The 18,263-nt window shown below is 37.0% G+C and overlaps 2 protein-coding genes across 2 annotated transcripts; one reads left to right on the top strand and one right to left on the bottom strand.

Moving 5' to 3' along the window:
* The first annotated feature begins 3,962 nt into the window (after window positions 1-3,962).
* LOC131676523 (cytochrome P450 306a1) lies at window positions 3,963-10,956 on the top strand. The gene is made up of 6 exons (XM_058955600.1): window positions 3,963-4,123; window positions 8,181-8,490; window positions 9,230-9,375; window positions 9,504-9,709; window positions 9,794-10,274; window positions 10,485-10,956. Exons 2-6 carry the CDS (start codon window positions 8,181-8,183, stop codon window positions 10,839-10,841), a joined length of 1,500 nt encoding a protein of 499 aa, XP_058811583.1. The 5' UTR covers window positions 3,963-4,123; the 3' UTR covers window positions 10,842-10,956.
* LOC131676521 (cytochrome P450 18a1) lies at window positions 10,871-17,882 on the bottom strand. Its single transcript, XM_058955599.1, has 5 exons — window positions 17,231-17,882; window positions 15,252-15,373; window positions 14,389-14,818; window positions 14,043-14,307; window positions 10,871-12,892 (listed from the first exon to the last, which is right to left on the bottom strand). Exons 1-5 carry the CDS (start codon window positions 17,613-17,615, stop codon window positions 12,493-12,495), a joined length of 1,602 nt encoding a protein of 533 aa, XP_058811582.1. The 5' UTR covers window positions 17,616-17,882; the 3' UTR covers window positions 10,871-12,492.
* Window positions 17,883-18,263: the final 381 nt, after the last annotated feature.

Here is an 18,263-nt window from a genome sequence, read left to right as displayed (position 1 = left end):
TAAGTTGTGCTAGCGAGATGTTGCTACTTAGACGAAAATTATAAAGTACTACTGTTAAATATTCTGTCACTTTTGGATTTTTTGTTTCATCAGTCATTGGGAAGTACACAAAAACTAGCCTAACAAAATCAGATATGATATGCTTAACCTTGACCAGCTCTATAATTTTTTAATTGTCATTCTGTCTCTTTATTGTTTCTGAGGCTATGCTAAATTGATTGTGTCCTAATGTAATAAGTAAAATGCACACACCTAGAAAATATCGTGTAAATTTACGTCTCCTGACCATGACATATACGAGCATCAAAAATGACATAGTTTTACGATTAATTTAGATTTTACATGCCGTTGAATTTCGCGAGTCACGTAATTTTACTTCATATATGGCGTTTGTTTAAAATGTTGATGAGTGTAATTTTATGGCACTGCGCATGGAAAGTACATCTTCCATGTAAAATTAAACAGAACACTGTTATATTTCGTTATTTCGTCAATTATGGTTTGTTTGATTGTGGCAAATTTAGAATTACGTCAACGATAAAATTCAGAATTTTTTGGCGTGCAGTTTTGTTTAGGAATTACGATGTACACATTATGTTTTCAGAGCCAGTTTTTCCAAAGTGGACACCTCCTTCTTCGAGAGGTCGTATTTATGGTCCGATTTTGATGAAAATTTCAGCGTTTGTTTGTGCATATGTGGGATAGACTTTGGCCAAAAGTCAGCCTATATCTTTAACAGGAAATGGAGTAATACAAGTCGAACTTTTAAAATTGCTCTAAAACTGGTTTAACTTGACGAAATCTAATTCTGTTTAGTTTTTCTGGAAAGGCTTTGGAAGTGGTTAGTATATGCTTATCGATTTGTAATCGATAGATTGAAAAGCACCTTTAACGATATATTGAAAAACAACTTTAACCTTTAAAAATGAAAATTAAGAAAACGTTATATCTGTTTGCAAGAACCTAGTTGATGGTAGGTTAGTTTGTATGGATGAGGACTAACTTAGGACTATAGGCGAAATATTATATTTTCGCAAAAAAAAAATCAAAATGAGTAAAATTTTTGGATTTGACCAAATTTTGTGTACAAACCCTAATTTAAAGGTATAGTTTTGAGTGCTTCAGATTCTCCTCGTCATTAACTAACAACAACATAATACTAGTTGAAAAAGTCTAAACCAGCATCAAATTAGCGCTAGTAAATTTTAGTTTGGTACTGTTTTGGATTTACCGAAGTAGCGTTAAGTTGGTGTTAGTTTTTGACGCGGAGAATCCGAAGCAATAAAAACCAAACTTTTGTGTATGCTTAGTCCAAAAAGTTTGTGAATTTATGCATAGTGCCGTGCGTGTGGTTCTTATACCAAACGACGGTTTTGGTATTTAAGTTCCTCTTCGCCAAATCAGAACCTCTGCGCTTACTACCGAGACATTACTCTGTACCAGTCAGATGTTGAGGCGGTCATGCAAGACGTGTGACTTTTTGTATTTTAGTGTCCAACTAGCACCAATTTGGTGCTGGTTTGGGTTTATCTTACTAGAATTGAATTGATATTAGAATTCTAAACACTAAAAAACAAACTCTTTTTATATTAATTTTTCAGAAACTTCTTATTTTCAAAGTATGTTTTTACTGCGGGCCCCTTTCAAAATCTTTTACATTTGAAACTCTTCAATTTCAGATTTCGTAGGCAATTCTACTCCAATTTGATGTACTACAGTCATATATTTTGTCGAAAAATCTTGATTTCAGAACAATCGAAAGACTTTCCTTTGTAAAAAGTATCAGTATACGTGATATAGAACGGTCTTTATTCACACATATTGCACATTTTTTGATAGGGCAGATCCTTATTTTTCGAGCAGTAAGTTAGTTACGCCGATCGGATGTTTTTACAAGATATTGACGACTAACTGTGAACATGTTTTTTTTAATCTCGAAAACGCTTCTTTGAAACAGTAATAGTTGGGTTCCTAGCATAATGCGATTACCCCAAATCTTATTTCGGCGTTTATACTACTAATGGAGATCAAATAGATATATGCACATGTAAAGATATGTGTGATAAAGATGGTAATTCTACCAAAAATTGAATGAAAAATTATAGCAAAATCTATAACGCACGCGTTGGCGCTTTAACCCTCAAACCAAAATTAATTTAATTGATGAACATAAATCGATGCTGACTAACTTCATCAAATATTGTAAAAAATAATTTTGGAAGTGTACTGTCCCGAGATCCCGCAATCGTCTTCATTAGATGTTTAGTGTTATTGAAGAATTTAGCAACTTTAAACAGCACATCTTCCAATAAAATAATTTTGGCGGTTATGTAATTATGAAGAATGTCATCAGCTAAGTTTTCGCAAATGCTATTTCAAACAACTTTGTTGAAGACATGAAGACTCCGTATATTCCAAGTATTGAAATATTAGACTATATGTGAAAGAAAGCCTTTGAAACAAGTTACTCTGATTTTACTGTATGTAATAAATCTATTCCATAGTTTATAAACTATAAAATTCCCATTCTATTCAAAGTATAGGTATCTAGACCGTTGGAAAAGTTTTCGAACATTTATTCCACTTGAAAAGTGCACATTTTTTACTTCATTTACATATTAAACTAGAAAATAATCTATAGAGGTTTGAAAACTGTTCAAAATTAATTATTCTTGTTTGTAGACTGGAATGGCATCCATCGGACAACTTATGTTTCTGGATTTTCAATAATTTATCAAACTTACATTCAATTTAAGAATTTTCGAAAAATCGGCGATTTCCAGCAAATCTCCTCCTCCTAACCGAATTTCTAGCTACGCCACTGTACGCCCGTAATATTCGGATATGATGTGCAAAATCAATAACTTCTAGCATTGCCAATTGTCATGTCTTTTTTTGGAAAACCTTAAAAAAATGTTTACTCATATCATTACCTACTCCATTGGTAAACCGATTAAAGGTGAGCATCTGAAATCTTGTGTACACTGCAATCTGATTAAATCAAAGTCCTGTAGTGGGTTTCTTCGATTTTATTTTCGCACAGGTTCAATTGCGTCGGGTTGAACTATAGAATACAGATGCAATCATACTCAACAAAGAGCGCAGGTAAATGCACTACGGTGATAATACAAACTGTACTGTTTCGAACAACATATGATGCAGAGTTCACTAAAGGTCCTCTGAAATACTTGAAAATTTTCCAATGAAATATCATGTTCAGAACAGTATCCCCACAAGATTAACCATATTTTAAAATTTTGATTCGAAATGAGCGTGTGTGTGTTTTTGCTATTCAGTTACTCAAAGACGCTGAAAATCACACCAAAACTCAAAATATTTCCCCGACGAGGAGTATATTCCCGGCAGTAAAATGCCTACAACGTTCAGTGGGCGATCGGCCAACCGCAGGAGACAAGTTTTATTTCCCGTATATGCGAATTGAGGTTGTGTTGTGGCTCCCCCTCCGATTTGGCACCGTCCCTTGCACCATGCCAACCAGATCGTTCCGAATGTCGTCGTGCAGCCAATGCATTGCAGTCACCGCTTACCGCCAAGTCAGCTAGGTTCATTGAACCTGGCAGATCCAACCCGTGCTGCAGCTCACGAAATTAAGTTGATCACTCGCAACCTCCGAGCAATGAATATCAACTCGGCTTGAGCACAGCGTGGCTAATGCTTTTTCCGCCTTTTTGTCTCGGGTTTGCGCGAGTAACGCAGCGTTTGAAAATGTAGCGCTTGTGACAGCGTCTTGCCCAGTCTGATCGAGTCAAATGGCTGCACAGCAAAAGCAATCTAGAATCCTCGAGAATCTAATGCTTGATACGGCGGTGTTTGTATCAGATTCTAATAAGAAATCCGAAGCATCGAGAAAGCTACTTTAGCCATCTTCGAATTTCGAAAATGGCTTGATTGATCATCTGTCAAACATTCGGATTAGCACAGAAAAGTATTGGTCCGAGCTCTTCCAATTGAAGTGATATAAATGGATCAAATTTGAAAGTATAATCAATTTGTTAGTTAATATTTATCAGCTACGACTTAAAACTCGGTCGATCGGTTTGTAGCTACCGAATGGAGTGAACTTTTAGTGTTGCTTTAGATTCAGTTCTGTAAAAACGTAATCGTGAGTATATTTCATTTCAACTATATTATTGCAAGAATATTACTACATTAAAGAGGTATATGTGTGAATGTATATATACTTATTACTTGATCATTATACAAAAGTAAAGGGCCTAATCATTAGGTAGTAGTGCTCGGTCTAGTCTTTTGACATACACTTACCTTCCCTTACCTTACCTTACCTCACCTTCTTTGACATAAATTGTAAAGTTATGTGAGAAAGTGTATGCTTTTTATAGGGTAACAGTACCCTAATTCATCTTAGCACCTCTACCTATTTGAACACATTAGTTAACGAAGTATCTGCTATTTCTGCTCAACGCATTGGTTTAAATAGTAGGATGAATAAGAGAGTGTTGAACTCGACTGTTCACTTCGCTTTAACGTGAATATTTTCCAGACCAGAATGTTCATTGTATTCTTCGGAACAGCAAAAATGCTGGATTAAGTGCGATCTAGTGACAGTTAACCGAGGTATTAACTGAATAGTGTGACAAGCTGACTAATGAGATAAATAAGGACTCGCCTACCCTACGCTACAATAACGATTGTTATACATTAGTAGAAACGTACAAAAATGTGTCGATGGAGAACGAAATAAATTGGCCTGAAATCAAAATAAGCGCACACGGAAAAAAATTCCTGATATATATTCATGAAAAAGCATGACTTCGTGAATTGAACGATTCCCGAAAATCGTGACAAAGTTTCCGAAATTATGAATAATAAAACTCGTATTCATGAAACGATTTGTATTTAAAAAAAAAACTAGTTCGTGGTAAAAATATACATTCGAATATTTGGTTGGGTTACTGAATTTGTTCCTAGAATATGTTTGGTTTTTGTTATGATTCTTATTCATAATTTGGCGATATACTGGTTTGCATAAACTATATCAACTGAAAGAGTCGATAGTTACACGATGTGCATGGTTTCAGGATCTTAGTTACGAGTTTCCTAATTTCTATTCACGCGTGAAAAGAGTGTAAGTGCAAATGACGGGTTCTTTTTGTTTATTTTCTCTTCAGTCGATAACTCGACTGCTTTTCCGTTTATTCCTTAACAGTTAGCATAATATGCTAGATAAAATCAGAGTCTTTCGACATATATTGAAATTTTTTTGAAAAGTTTAATGACGACACCATAGTAATCGAAAGAGAAAGCAAACAGAGAGCACGTATTTGTTCACATTTTAGTCGCGAGCAGGACGATTTGTGTTATTGATTTCATGATCTCAGTCTCAATTCTTGTTATTTTAGTCACAAGTAGTGTGATTCATGTTCATATTTGCTATTATGAATGATTACTGAAGTTGCATGCGTTATGGAAGGGATATTGAACATACTTGTAAACACGTAATTTTTGTTCATGGTCCTGATTTCGTATCGTCGAGAAATGTACACCAGTGTTGTAATAAATTTCAAAGTATGTATAACTTCTACAAAAAAACGCAAAAACCTCTCTATATAATAAAGGCAAAAAGGTTCAGGGAATTTAATGTGTAATCTCACTCTTTATTTCATAACTTTGGAACCAAAACTCCGATTCAAGTGAAAGTCGACAGTGGTGAAGAAGGATGCTATACCTTTTATTTTAGACTAAGTTTGTGAAAATGGAGTAAGCCATTGCGGAAAAAGAGAAGTGTGTTTAATTCAGAAATTTAGTCACTATCTCTAACTTCCCAGTACCATCGTAGGTGACCAAAGTGGTCAAAGATAGAGTGTCAATGAGCCACAATCACAAATCTAAGCAATTTAGAAAGTATTGTAATAATTTGGCATCGTTTAGAAAGCAAGGTAATATCGGTTTATAGTGGAATTTGATGTGTAACCGCACTCTTTATCTCGTAACTTTGGAACCAGAACTCCGATACAAATACAGCCAAGGCGATCTCTGTGAAACATGAGTTAGATTATTTGACACTCACACACATAGACGTACACGCACAAGCAAACACACAGAAATTTTCTGATCTAGACGAACTGAGTCGAATGGTATGAAAAACTCGAGCCTCGGATAAATGTCGAAAGTTCAAGTGATTACATAACTTTTCTAGATGAGAAAGACAAAAGCAAAAAAAAGTGTCTAAAAATCAACAGAAAATGTGTAATTTTAAATACACTAATAAATTCATACAAATATCACAAAGTTTTGAAAGGGCACATCAACGCCTTTTGAGCTGTATGTTGATTTTATCGTTAGAATTATTTGTGCACGAAATATTGAGCAATAACTGAATAAAGTACGCAAAACATGTTTTGGGGAAATTCTTAAAACCGCTTCTTTGAAACAAGAAAATGAGTATGATTATTACGTTCAGCGACTCAAAATTATCCTAGAAAATACTTTTTCTCGCAATATTTTTTTTTGTAAACTAGTAAAACTCGCTGCCAAAATACCATGCGTCTCCATAATGTGTTCTGCTATGGAGACGCACGGTATTTTGGCGATGGGAATTTGCAAAAAAATATATCCCTGATATTTAAAAAAAAATTGGCCGTGATATCCAAAGAGACAAATATTTCATATCAAATTCCATAGTTTTCCCATTTGAGTCTGGTTTTCATTATATTTCAAAGTAACACACATTTTCGAATATACAACAACAGCAAAATATTATCTGTAATTACTGCAATTTCATGTATATGTATTGAAACGGCACCAAAATGGACTTTTTTGGAAACACCACTAAATCGAATTGGCTCCAGAAGCTCTATTCCAAATACCAACTTGTTTGGATGCTTCTGGTTACTCACAAGAATTTTTAAGTTTGTATGTTAAAATTTATTAAATATCGACAATGGAAACAACAAATTCAGTAAAAACTGCCACCATCATCTTAAAATTCTCAGATGTATAGCTGAAGATGAAATGATCAATATTTCAGAAGACTGCACCTTTGTGGTAAAAAGATAATCTAATGTAATGTATGCTGTTTCTCTTTCTCGCACATCCTTAGAATAGGACATTTTCGAAAGTTCTTTTGTTCTTCAAAGCTAAATAACTTTGTCTGGTAACCTCCAATCATCATGCAACTTTCAACAAAGTTGTTCGTTATTTTTAAAGCTACACTACCTGAAGTTTTGAAGTATACCGAGTAACTGTGGGAGCTTTTTATGGAATTTTGATTGTTTTATTTCCGATTTTCCATGGAAACCATAGAAACTTACCCTTGTGAGTCAATTAGAGCTATAGGAAAAGCTCATATTTGCCATATGGTTTGTAGAGCTAATTACCATTTGATTTAGCAGTCTTTCAAAAGAAAAGTTCAAAAAAGTAAAAAAAAGGTGTGGGCGATCATATTTTTATTTCTAAACGTTCGTTTGTAAATCAGTACAATGAAAATTTACAACGGTTTTTATTTAATTGAAGAAACTACAATAACTTCATTGAGCTTCATATTACAGGAAAAAAAATTTCTTTCCATTTTTACTTAAAATGTATCGTAATATTGGGTAAGATGTGAATTTTGAGTTCGTAGAACAAGCAAGATCCTGAACAATTGTTTTGTACTTTGATATATGAGGTTGAAAAGGAAATGCATTTTCTATCACACACCCGAAAAAATCCAAACAATTTCTTTTCCTTATGTGAACTTCTATTTGTTTAAGAATATAATCTTTGGTGTCGTGTACTGGGCTTGTAGCAACATTTGAAGCAAATACTGCGATTTCAAAATCACCGAGTTAAAAAAATATGAAACATTATCTGAAATTTGCACAAACGGTGTTTTTTGTGTATCAGTGCTATTGTAGTTTTTCTGAATAATCGAGCCTACTTTAGCAATGAATATTTGGCACCCGCTTTAGAATACTTTTGGATCCCGCTTTTAGTCGTAGACACGTTGTTTCCAATAAATGGGGAGTTATTATTTTGTAGTTCAACCATTATTGTAAGTTAATCTCGAATCATATTTTGGACAGCGTCTTTAGTCCACTTCGTATTTCATAGGAACATAAAACACATTTCTATGTGTACTATGTGTACTAGATATTAGAATAAATCATTTTAAAAAATCCGTGAAGCTTTGAAACTGCTTTCTTTCATTTCTTTCACAGATGTATCTACTGCTGGTTTTGTTGGCACTTCTAACCTATATAGCAAGTGCGATCCTTGGTCGACGAGGAAAACCGCCCGGACCACTAGGTTTTCCTATACTTGGATACCTTCCTTTCATCGACCCGAAGAAGCCATATTTAACACTATCGCGATTAGCTGAACAGTATGGGTCCATCTATAGCCTCCGAATGGGTCAAGTAAACGCTGTCGTCATCACTGATCCAGACCTTCTTCGAGATACTCTCAAGCGAGATGAGTTCACCGGGAGAGCTCCTCTTTATATTACACATGGGATCATGGGAGGTCACGGTAAATTATTTTTATGTTGTTTTCTTTTTACTCCTTTTGGTGTTTCACTTGGATGTTACACCAGTGTAACGAGAAAAACATGTGCAAGCAGTATTACGTCGATATAATAAGTCCATCTTAGTCATACGGTGAACAACCAATGACAATATATTAATGAAAACATTATTAGTTTGAGAAGGCTACGCGAATGTTACAGTGTCTGTATTTGTGTGTGGTGATGCGATAAAATGGTCTCAGCTCTCACCAAAATACCGCGAAGATGAAATTCAAGGACCCTATTCACGAAAGTAAAAACGATGCTTGAATGAAAGCGAAATTACGGACTGACCAGCAAAAAGTGAGAAGAAGATTTTTCTCACGATCTGAATTCTTGATGTGGATGGACGAGACAGATAGGGGTACATGCGGAAAGTTCTTATGTTTATGACGCATCAGTGGGCAATTCATGTATTCTTTTATATGTTTGTTTCATCTTCGCTTGAAAACTTGAAAAAACCCAATATTGTAGTTTCACGATGACGAATCGATTAGTGAATGTTTCGAAAAATAAGCAGAATCAACTACTAATACCTTGATTTTTCAGTTATGTGAGGTATTTCCGTTGCAATTTTTTCGCTTTAGTTTCTTTTCGAATTATTCACGGGATCCATCAATTTTGGGATTAGGCTATGTTTCAAGGCCAAAGATGCAACAAACATAAAAAAGAACGAGAAACAGAATGACGGCTTCGAATTTCCAGGAATCATCTGCGCTGAAGGTAATCTTTGGCGCGATCAACGGCGTCTATCGACCGAGTGGCTACGCAAGATGGGCATGACTAAATTCGGTTCGCCGCGTGCATCGCTCGAGGCTCGCATTGTAGCCGGTGTGAATGAACTCTTGCAGGTATGGAATTCTTTTTATCTTACCCTCCTTCTGGTATCCATACATTTTGTAAAATTCCATTCTTCTACTTCCAAGAATATTGATCATTCAAAATTGCCTTTTGCTTTTGATGTGACCTTCGTTCACAGGACTTGAAAAACGAATCAGGGAAAGTGTTTGCCTTTGATCCTGCACCGTTTATACACCACATTCTAGGAAATCTAATGAATGACCTCGTGTTTGGCTTGACATACGAGCGAAACGATGAGATCTGGCGGTATCTGCAGAACCTTCAGGAAGAAGGCGTCAAACATATTGGAATTTCGATGGCGGTTAATTTCCTGCCGTTCTTGAGGTACACTCAATATTAGCAACTATAGAAAAGATTAATGCTTTTTTCGTTTTCCTCCTGATCGCTTGTCTTCCTATGTCATTGCAGACATCTGCCCTCTAGTAAAAGAATAATTGAATTCTTATTAAACGGTAAAGCGAAGACACATAAAATCTACGACTCGATTATTGAAGAACGACGCAGAATATTGCTAAGGAGCACTAGAGTAGAGGTCAACGAACTAGGGAACGATTGTATTCTGTCAAATTTTGTGCAGGAAACTCGACGGAGGGAAGTATCTAACCGTCCGGAGTTAGCTTTTTGTACTGATGTCCAACTAAGACATCTTCTGGCAGACCTTTTCGGGGCTGGTGTTGATACAACTTTTACTACCTTCCGGTGGTTGATACTATTTCTCTCTTTGAACAAAGAAGTACAACAGAAATTGCGACGAGAGCTTTCCAGTCAGCTTCACAGTGAACCTACGTTAAATGACATTGAAGTTTTGCCATATTTGAGAGCCTGCATAGCAGAAGCTCAAAGACTGCGGACGGTTGTACCGCTTGGGATCCCCCATGGAACAGTTTCGGTAATTTTTTTTTACGTTTGCAAAATTTTGATTATTGCATCATAAGGCAATAAACGACACAAATCAGAACCAGTTAATATATGTTTTTAGAAGCCTATGAAGGCAAAATTAACATGGAAGATAGCATTTTGTTGCGTTAGGTGCAATAATCATAATTTGATTAATTTTAGTTTAATTTTTCGTAAGTAACCTCATGCTACTTTTTTGTAGGACACAACAATCGCTGGCTACAAGATACCTAAACAAACAATGGTAATACCAATGTTGTGGACGATCCACATGAACGCCAAGCTATGGTCTGATCCCGAACGTTTCAACCCGGAGCATTTTCTGGACGATTCTGGACAGTTCAATGCACCGAATTATTTTATGCCCTTTCAAACAGGAAAACGAATGTGTTTGGGGGATGAACTCGCTCGAATGATTCTGCATCTTTATACGGCGCGCCTTTTCTGGCATTTCGAGCTGGATATCCTAGAAGAGCCTCCGGATATGGCGGGTGTATGTGGTATTACACTAACGCCTCCGCATTACGAAATCATTTTCAAGGAGGATCTTCTCAAATAAAAAAATGCGATTTTCTATAAATAGTTTCGTTTATTCGTAAAATTGTCCAACCGACAATTGTTTGTCATCAATAATCATTATTGACTATGTACTTAGATTAAAATTCATGTTCAATATAAATAATCACATTACACGTCTTTTCATATTTTTTTTTATATTACCAGTTATCATAAGGCTTAAAACTCTTGAATCATACTTATTCTTTCATTCACCTCTATTCTCTTTGTCATTCATAAATACAGGTTGTGTTCTAAATTTACGGATTTCGAATACTTCCATTTGGCACGATTCTTCCACATAAGCGATGCTTTTGATCGTCGTTATGGGGTGGCATGATTTGCATTTTCACTATTGTCTGCATTTATTTTTTACTCAAGCATACTATATTTATGTGCCTAGATGGCCCTTCAAGCGAAAAGTAACGAAAAACTTGATGATGGTTTAGAGACATTTGTTTGTAAGTGACGAACCCTATCCGTACCGCAGATTCAACATGAACACATGCTAATTCATTCAAACTATTACGTATTAAATGCAACCTTAGGGGTCAGCGTTACAAGTAGGTGCTGTGATGAGATGTATAAGTTTGAAGGAACCAACAGCCGACCGTTTCCAACATTGTTCTACATTTCAAAAAAATCCTCAGTCGCTGTTTCATAATATCTTACGAGTTACCTATTTGGAATCTACACTAAACTTTTTCTATACTATGGGTGAGTGCGAATCCGATGTAAGTATTCGAACATCAGTATGTGTTTAATTTCGCAATCTTTGTGTTATTTCATAACAATATTCATTTCAATCTCGAGACAGGAATTTATAAAATTTAATCAAACCTATGAAAAAGTAACTTTTCATGTTATTATCCGTATTTTTAAATGCTAATCTGACATATTAAAAATAACAAATATGGGTTTCCGCGTAAAATATCATGGTATAATAAACGGAAATAAACGTCAGCATGTTTCTGTATCTAAAATTTACTGAACACATAGTATTTTGGGAGGCATCGATCAAGTTACTGCTTTTCGTTACTATTTTGCACTGTAGGTGTGCTACTTTTTTCTGCTGTTATCTTATGATAAAACCAGTTGACCGCTGTTCGGATTCTTTTTGTACAGCATGAAATGTTAAACACGTTAGGCACGTGAGTTTTTTCGTTGTGACTTTGTTTGCACGATTGTATTGACTACTTTTACTCAAATCAAAACATGCATCGGTGGCATTAGCCATTTGTACCAAAATAATTCGTGGTTCTGTTGAGTGCATCATTAACAACTATTGTAAAATTCAGTGCAAGTATGAATAATTGGCTGCCATTAAAATGCGAATAAAATGCGGATTGCTCTTTCTACAGACACTATAAACAAACTCAACATCTTAGAAGGATGGATTCAACAAAATTATTCTCCGAATAAAAACGCGTGACTAGTTGGTGTACTTTCGATATAGTTGCAGGCACTCAAATTATTTTAGTTGTTCACTGTTCCGCCTTGGGAAAGTTCTTAAGGAATTTTGATGTTGTTCTTTTTACTTGTTGGTAGTTTTGTTTCTTGATTACGGATGTTAAACATAATGTTCGTCTTTTGTCATTTTGCATGAAGTGTAGGAACATACCGTGCTCTTGAAGCCATAGTGAGCTGGTCAGCACTTAATAGCCTCCAATATTCCGCACTCTGTCAAGGTCAGCGTTTAGTGGTCGTGGAATCAAATTCACTCGGAAGGCTTGAGGGCTGATGGTGACGCCGATGATACCTTTCAAGCTTGGCATCGGTTCATCTTCTGGCAGTTCGATCGTAAACGTGTGCATAATGGAGGCAAAAAACAAGAAAAGCTCCATTCGTGCCAATACGTCACCTAGACATCGGCGACGTCCAACACCGAATGGTATGAAGAATTCTGGTTTATGAACTTTGCCCTCAGCGTCCAAGAAGCGGCTGGGATTGAATTCCTCTGGTTTATCCCACAACGTTGGATCCATATGAACGCTGTTGATCAGCGGCACCACATATGAACCAGCAGGGATTGTGTAACCGTTGATAACGACATCGCTATACGAGAAAAAGAAACAAATAATAAAAATATCATGAGGCGGCAAATAATGATTCAGGTTTGTTGTTGCCTCATTGTCTGTCGCACCGGCCGTTATTGCTGTGTTGGGTATACACTAGTTTATAAACACATATGATACAAACAAGAAAAATGAGAAATTTTCTTTAATCTATGAATTTGTCGAGACAGCACCCTCTACATGAAATACAACAATGTACCACTTTGAAAAGAAGATAAAGAAGGAAAAAATAAAGAAGAAGAAAATCAAAAAACTTGTTTTACAACTGCAATGACAAGTACGAATCAGCAGGTTTACAATTATCTTTCACATGTGAATAATGTAGAATCAAACCTCTTGATGTTTTTTTTCGAGAAATTATTACTATATTGGAGGACACAAAAATATCACCCTTGCAAACATTTTAACCATCGTTTTGCAATGATCCACGATTTCATTATATGCTCACCGACGAACGATCATGTGCCAACTAAGAACCGCGAAAGAAATACTTTCACTATCGATGACCGGTTTCTCAACAACCCCAGTTTTACCATCAGCTGTATCGAAGAATATAAAAAAGAGCTAACGTTCTCCACTTAAACGCCCATCACAACAAACGCCCAACGATGTTCCTTTTCCCCATCTTTACATCGTTCTCCCGATGTAGTCCGTCTCGACCAGTAGCAAGATGGGACACACTGCTAACACAGAAAAAACGGCCAGTATTTCGTAGTTCTTTTTACAAGAATTCCCGTTAAATCACACGCTCGGACCATGGTAAGGAGGTAGACAAAGAGGAAGCGATAGCGCGAAAAGCGATCGTTCAGAACCGGACTATGGAAAGTACAGCACCAAACAGACCAGACACTAGCCGACCCGGAGTGAGTAACTTCATTCATCGGACCAACCGATGGAGCAGTTGGTATTAGTGTGTTACAAATCGTTCTTGGTGCATTCTCTCAATATTTCTCTGAGCATTTTCCTTATCCATGGAGGGGACGAACTCCTTAACCAGTGAATTTTGAGAGAGTTCCCTGTTTTCTGTGCCAAACCATCTCCTCTGAGTGATTCACAACTGTGGCCACTGCGACGACTTTAAGGAATGCTACTCTTATCAGTATGGGATCGAGAAAAAAAGTAGTTTTTACCTTTTGGGAGAATGCGTTGTGGCCAGAGGAACGATGCTGGAAATGCGCATTACTTCAAGTATGGTGGTTTCCGTTATAGGCAAGTACGGTACATCTTCGATTTTCGGCAGACGGTTGCGACCCACCACTTGATCTAGTTCGTCCTGAACACGCTTCATCGCATCCGGGTGGCGCAGCATGAATACGTTTAACCATAGTAACGTGGTCTTAATAGTTTCCATACCAGCTGAGAAGAGATCCGCGATCACCTGCATCATTTGGATTTCTGATGGGGAAATATATTAAGAACAGAATGGAATAAAGATTGGAATTATGTTCATAGAAGTTAGAATCTCAGCTTACGAACCATGATCTTTTCCTTCGAACAGTAGTGCATCGCGTCCTTCTGTTTTGGCTTTTTGGATCTCCTCCAAATAGGCATCCACAATGTCCCGAATGTGGCCAGCATCAAACGATTTTTTATGTTCATCAATCACTTCCCGATAGAAGTCGAACATTTCCTGTCGGTTCTTCGCGATCTTATTCTTTGCGTTAATATTACCAGGAAGATATTGAATTTGTGGTATGTAATCAATTGTATGAATTTCGCCGAAAAGTCGCATTCCTTCCTCGATCAACCAATTGAAACGTTTAAATTTGGGATCCTCGAGAGAAAACCGCACGGACATGATAATATTACAGATTACGTTGCTCACCGAAACGGAAAGGTATTTGCTCAGGTCGGTCGACTGGTTACCGACTTCGTTCAGGGCTGCTAATAGTTCGGCGACCTCCGTCTGAGAACGACAAAATAAGTGAACAGTTTAATGGTAAGCCTATGAACTTTTGAAAATAGAGATTTTAAAATAAAAATCGCATTACAATTGGCAGTGTCCTTGTATAAAAAGGTTTTGAAAATAAAAAAAACTTGACACAACTTGACCTTCTGTTAAGACAAATTTTACAGGTATTTCTCAGCAAATAGGACCGCAATGATCCTATTGATATTATTTTTTATTTGCTTGCGGGAGCAACGCTATTCTTTAGTAACACCAACTCAGTTAGTTCTATCACTAATCGAAAAGAAAATTGCAAAAGTTTCCGACGAATGAAAATTTTCAACCATTCATTATTTCTATAGTTAATACCAGCATTACTGCGACGTTTGCTAGGACCTTCTGTACCGAAGGTTTTTATATATAACATACATTCGTACACCGTCGTACTCACCATGATCCTATTTTCCATTAAATGTTTTTTGTTGCCGAGAACTGTCATACCAAAGTGTCGAAGCTTTTCGTGTAAAAATCTACGCTGTTCTTTCCATAGTTGACCTTCACTGTTAATTATACCTAGGAACATAAATGAGAAATGGTTTGTAACGATTTTTAAAATCCTCTTATTTGAATAATTCTCTCGATTCACACTCGTACACGTACGCACAAATAATAATGGAGATGCATCCTAATGATATGATATTCATCTTTGCTGAACAAGGGAAATGCTTTTGCGAAACTCGTTTACTCTTAACCAGTAGAAATGGAATACGAATGCCCTTTACTAACTTCCCGAAATGATGTACAACTCCCCGTTTAACTTGTACTCACTATCTGTACTTCAAGTACTTAGTCACGCGGTTGCGTTGGAGTGTCAGCACGAGTACATGTTGTTTGGCGGGAAACCTCAAGGCCAGCCCGGGACCGCATCGTTCGCAAAGTGCATTGACTTCAAATCCACGACTGCTGCTCTCGCTGCTGCTGCTGCGGTGCAGTGACGCTATCGGGTGCGGCGCTGTTGTTCCAAGCTGCTCTCTCGTGCTACGCGACGCGCGGTAAACGGTTTACGTAACCAGTACAAGCGCAAATACTTTGTTTCTAGCTTATTTGATACTACTCAGTGATAGATCGTATTTACTAGCCTGTCGAAAATCTGTTCAACTAGGGCAATCGATCTCCTTTCTATGATTTTGCGTCAATGCGTTACAAGCGATAAGGATTAAATGCGTGTCATATGAGACCAGATTGCCACGCGCTTTAACTCTAGTATACAAGACAAGATGAGAGCATATGACGTACAAGTGCATATTTTCGAGCCCTTTTTCATAGAGGTATCATTTTCTAATGACTTGAATAGCTTACAGGGACGTTATCCCGTGGACTCACCGACGTCGACAATTTATCAAAGAGTAATGCACTAGACGCAACAGTGAAATTTGATATTTTGCTTATGCGGGTTCTAAGTAAAATTCAGAACAGCTAAGAACTTCCTCTTCATTCCAAACTCAGCAAACTGAAATAGCGGTGCTGTTTCAGTTACAAAGTATTAATGGGTGTCGTCTGATGACGAGAAGGCAAGTGGTACCGTAAGGGTCATATTGCGTTTCGCTAGCATGATTCGAGCCGCAATTGTACACACGATCAACACCGGAACAGTGAGTAGAAATATTTTACATTTTAATATTTCGAGCATTTACGAAAAAATGATGAAGATTTTAGCAAATTAAATATAACGGTAAATTGCATGAATTAGTGCATGTAATAATAATATTGTCCTGTTTATTTTCATCCTACCGGGTATGCCAGTGACTGCTAACTGCATCACTTTCGTCGAACGACTAGTTTGACGCAGAATTGTCACCGTCAATACGGTACACCTTATTACAGAGTTCACACCTTACATCTTAAAATGATTGTAAATATTGTGAGCACATAATTAACCATTGCAGTCTGCATAAAACTTAGTACTGCAAGGTTCCGAGTTTTGTTTATTTTTAACTACCCATGGCAAAAAGCAATCGCAATCGCAACATCGTCACCGTGGTTGTTGATATTTACAGTCATGCCGTGACATAACCGAGTTTGAAGCACTAAAAATTGAGAAGGGGTACCACGAAGGTGACTCAACTTTGCATGAATTGAGGAGTGTCAAAGTGCCGCGCTTTCTTTATTTCGCATTTGTGAAAAAGGAGGGCGTAAAATGACACTTAAATACGCAATAACGTGACAGTCAAATATTCGTCACTGAATGCGCTGGTAATGCAACAAGATAATTGAATAACCCATATTTGATAAATAGATAAACTTTGAAAAAAAAAGGAAAAAAATGTTCTTTGCCTTTTGAATACTGTATGGAAGACACTCTTATCCCAATCGCACAAGTTACCATTTTGTATCCTTTATATACACAGCTAACTATAACACTGTACTCACCAAAACCGCCCAGCGTCTTCAACAACGGTGAATGTGGTCGTCCGGTTAAATCTTCTGTCTTAAATGCCTCCCGGATTATTTTATAATCACTGATCACCACCGTTAGTTGTGCCCCTAATTTGGCACTGAACAACGAACCGTATTTGCGTGCTAGTTTCATATATTGTGTGTGTTTCTCGTGACCAATGAAGGTAAGATATCCAAAAATTGGTACTCCCCATGGCCCGGGCGGAAGCTTTTTGATTTGACATACTAGCCGATAAAGCCATTGTAGAAATACTACACAAGTTAACGTGCAGCAGAACACCAAAAGCGTACTTCGCGCCTTTGATGCATCCAAGAATTCCTGCTGCATCACACTTAACAGATATGTGTCGAGAAACATTTTACTGTTTAAATTAAAACTATTGATTTCTAAAAATCAAGAATCATCAATTGTTCAACTGGAACCCTCCTTTGTTACATATAACTTCGGTTTAACTAACGATATTTAAGTCTATTGCTGAGATCAAGTCACAAGTCACGAGTCACAAAATTAAAGATAAACCACCAACAGAACACACAACACTTGAAAACTGTACGAGAAGATGAGATTCAACGCGACTGGCTTGCACGATCGGTACGGAACAATTGAAACAGTCGGCGTCGGCGATAAAAAGCACAACTATAGTAGAGTTATATGTCCTTGCTACTTTTATAGGCCCGGCACCTAGAGAAATGCAAAAGTTTTGTGATGGTAAGGTGGGGGTGAATGAGAGTAAACCTGAGAAAGAGAATAGCAATGCCTGAAAACATTATGAGAGTGAGTGATTGCAAAGGGGAAGGTCAAAACCATGTGCGATCGTTACCTATACTACTGAAAATATGGCGGGCGATCAAGGAAAGATCGCAGCATGGGACAGTTGTGTGCATTGCAACCGAAAGAACGAGTAAACGCGAAAGGAGCACGTGGAGCAATGTTGTGGGCATATGGGAGAGTGAGTTATCACCAAGTGGATCTAAAGCAAGAGAGCAGCTCTCACCGACACTGAAG

Source organism: Topomyia yanbarensis, chromosome 1, assembly GCF_030247195.1.
Source record: "Topomyia yanbarensis strain Yona2022 chromosome 1, ASM3024719v1, whole genome shotgun sequence".
NCBI classification, from domain to species: Eukaryota; Metazoa; Arthropoda; class Insecta; order Diptera; family Culicidae; genus Topomyia; species Topomyia yanbarensis.
The sequence above is the reverse complement of the archived record's forward strand: the minus strand, read 5'-3'. Positions and strand labels throughout refer to the sequence as shown.

Coding starts and splice junctions, on each gene's coding strand:
- LOC131676521 (XM_058955599.1), bottom strand. CDS start 17,615: ATGTTTCTCGACACATATCTGTTAAGTGTGATGCAGCAGGAATTCTTG. Junction 14,308..14,388: donor GTTCGAAGGAAAAGATCATG/GTTCGTAAGCTG, acceptor TTTCCCCATCAG/AAATCCAAATGATGCAGGTG. Junction 12,893..14,042: donor ACAACGCATTCTCCCAAAAG/GTAAAAACTACT, acceptor TTTCTCGTATAG/CGATGTCGTTATCAACGGTT.
- LOC131676523 (XM_058955600.1), top strand. CDS start 8,181: ATGTATCTACTGCTGGTTTTGTTGGCACTTCTAACCTATATAGCAAGT. Junction 9,376..9,503: donor GTGTGAATGAACTCTTGCAG/GTATGGAATTCT, acceptor CTTCGTTCACAG/GACTTGAAAAACGAATCAGG. Junction 9,710..9,793: donor AATTTCCTGCCGTTCTTGAG/GTACACTCAATA, acceptor ATGTCATTGCAG/ACATCTGCCCTCTAGTAAAA.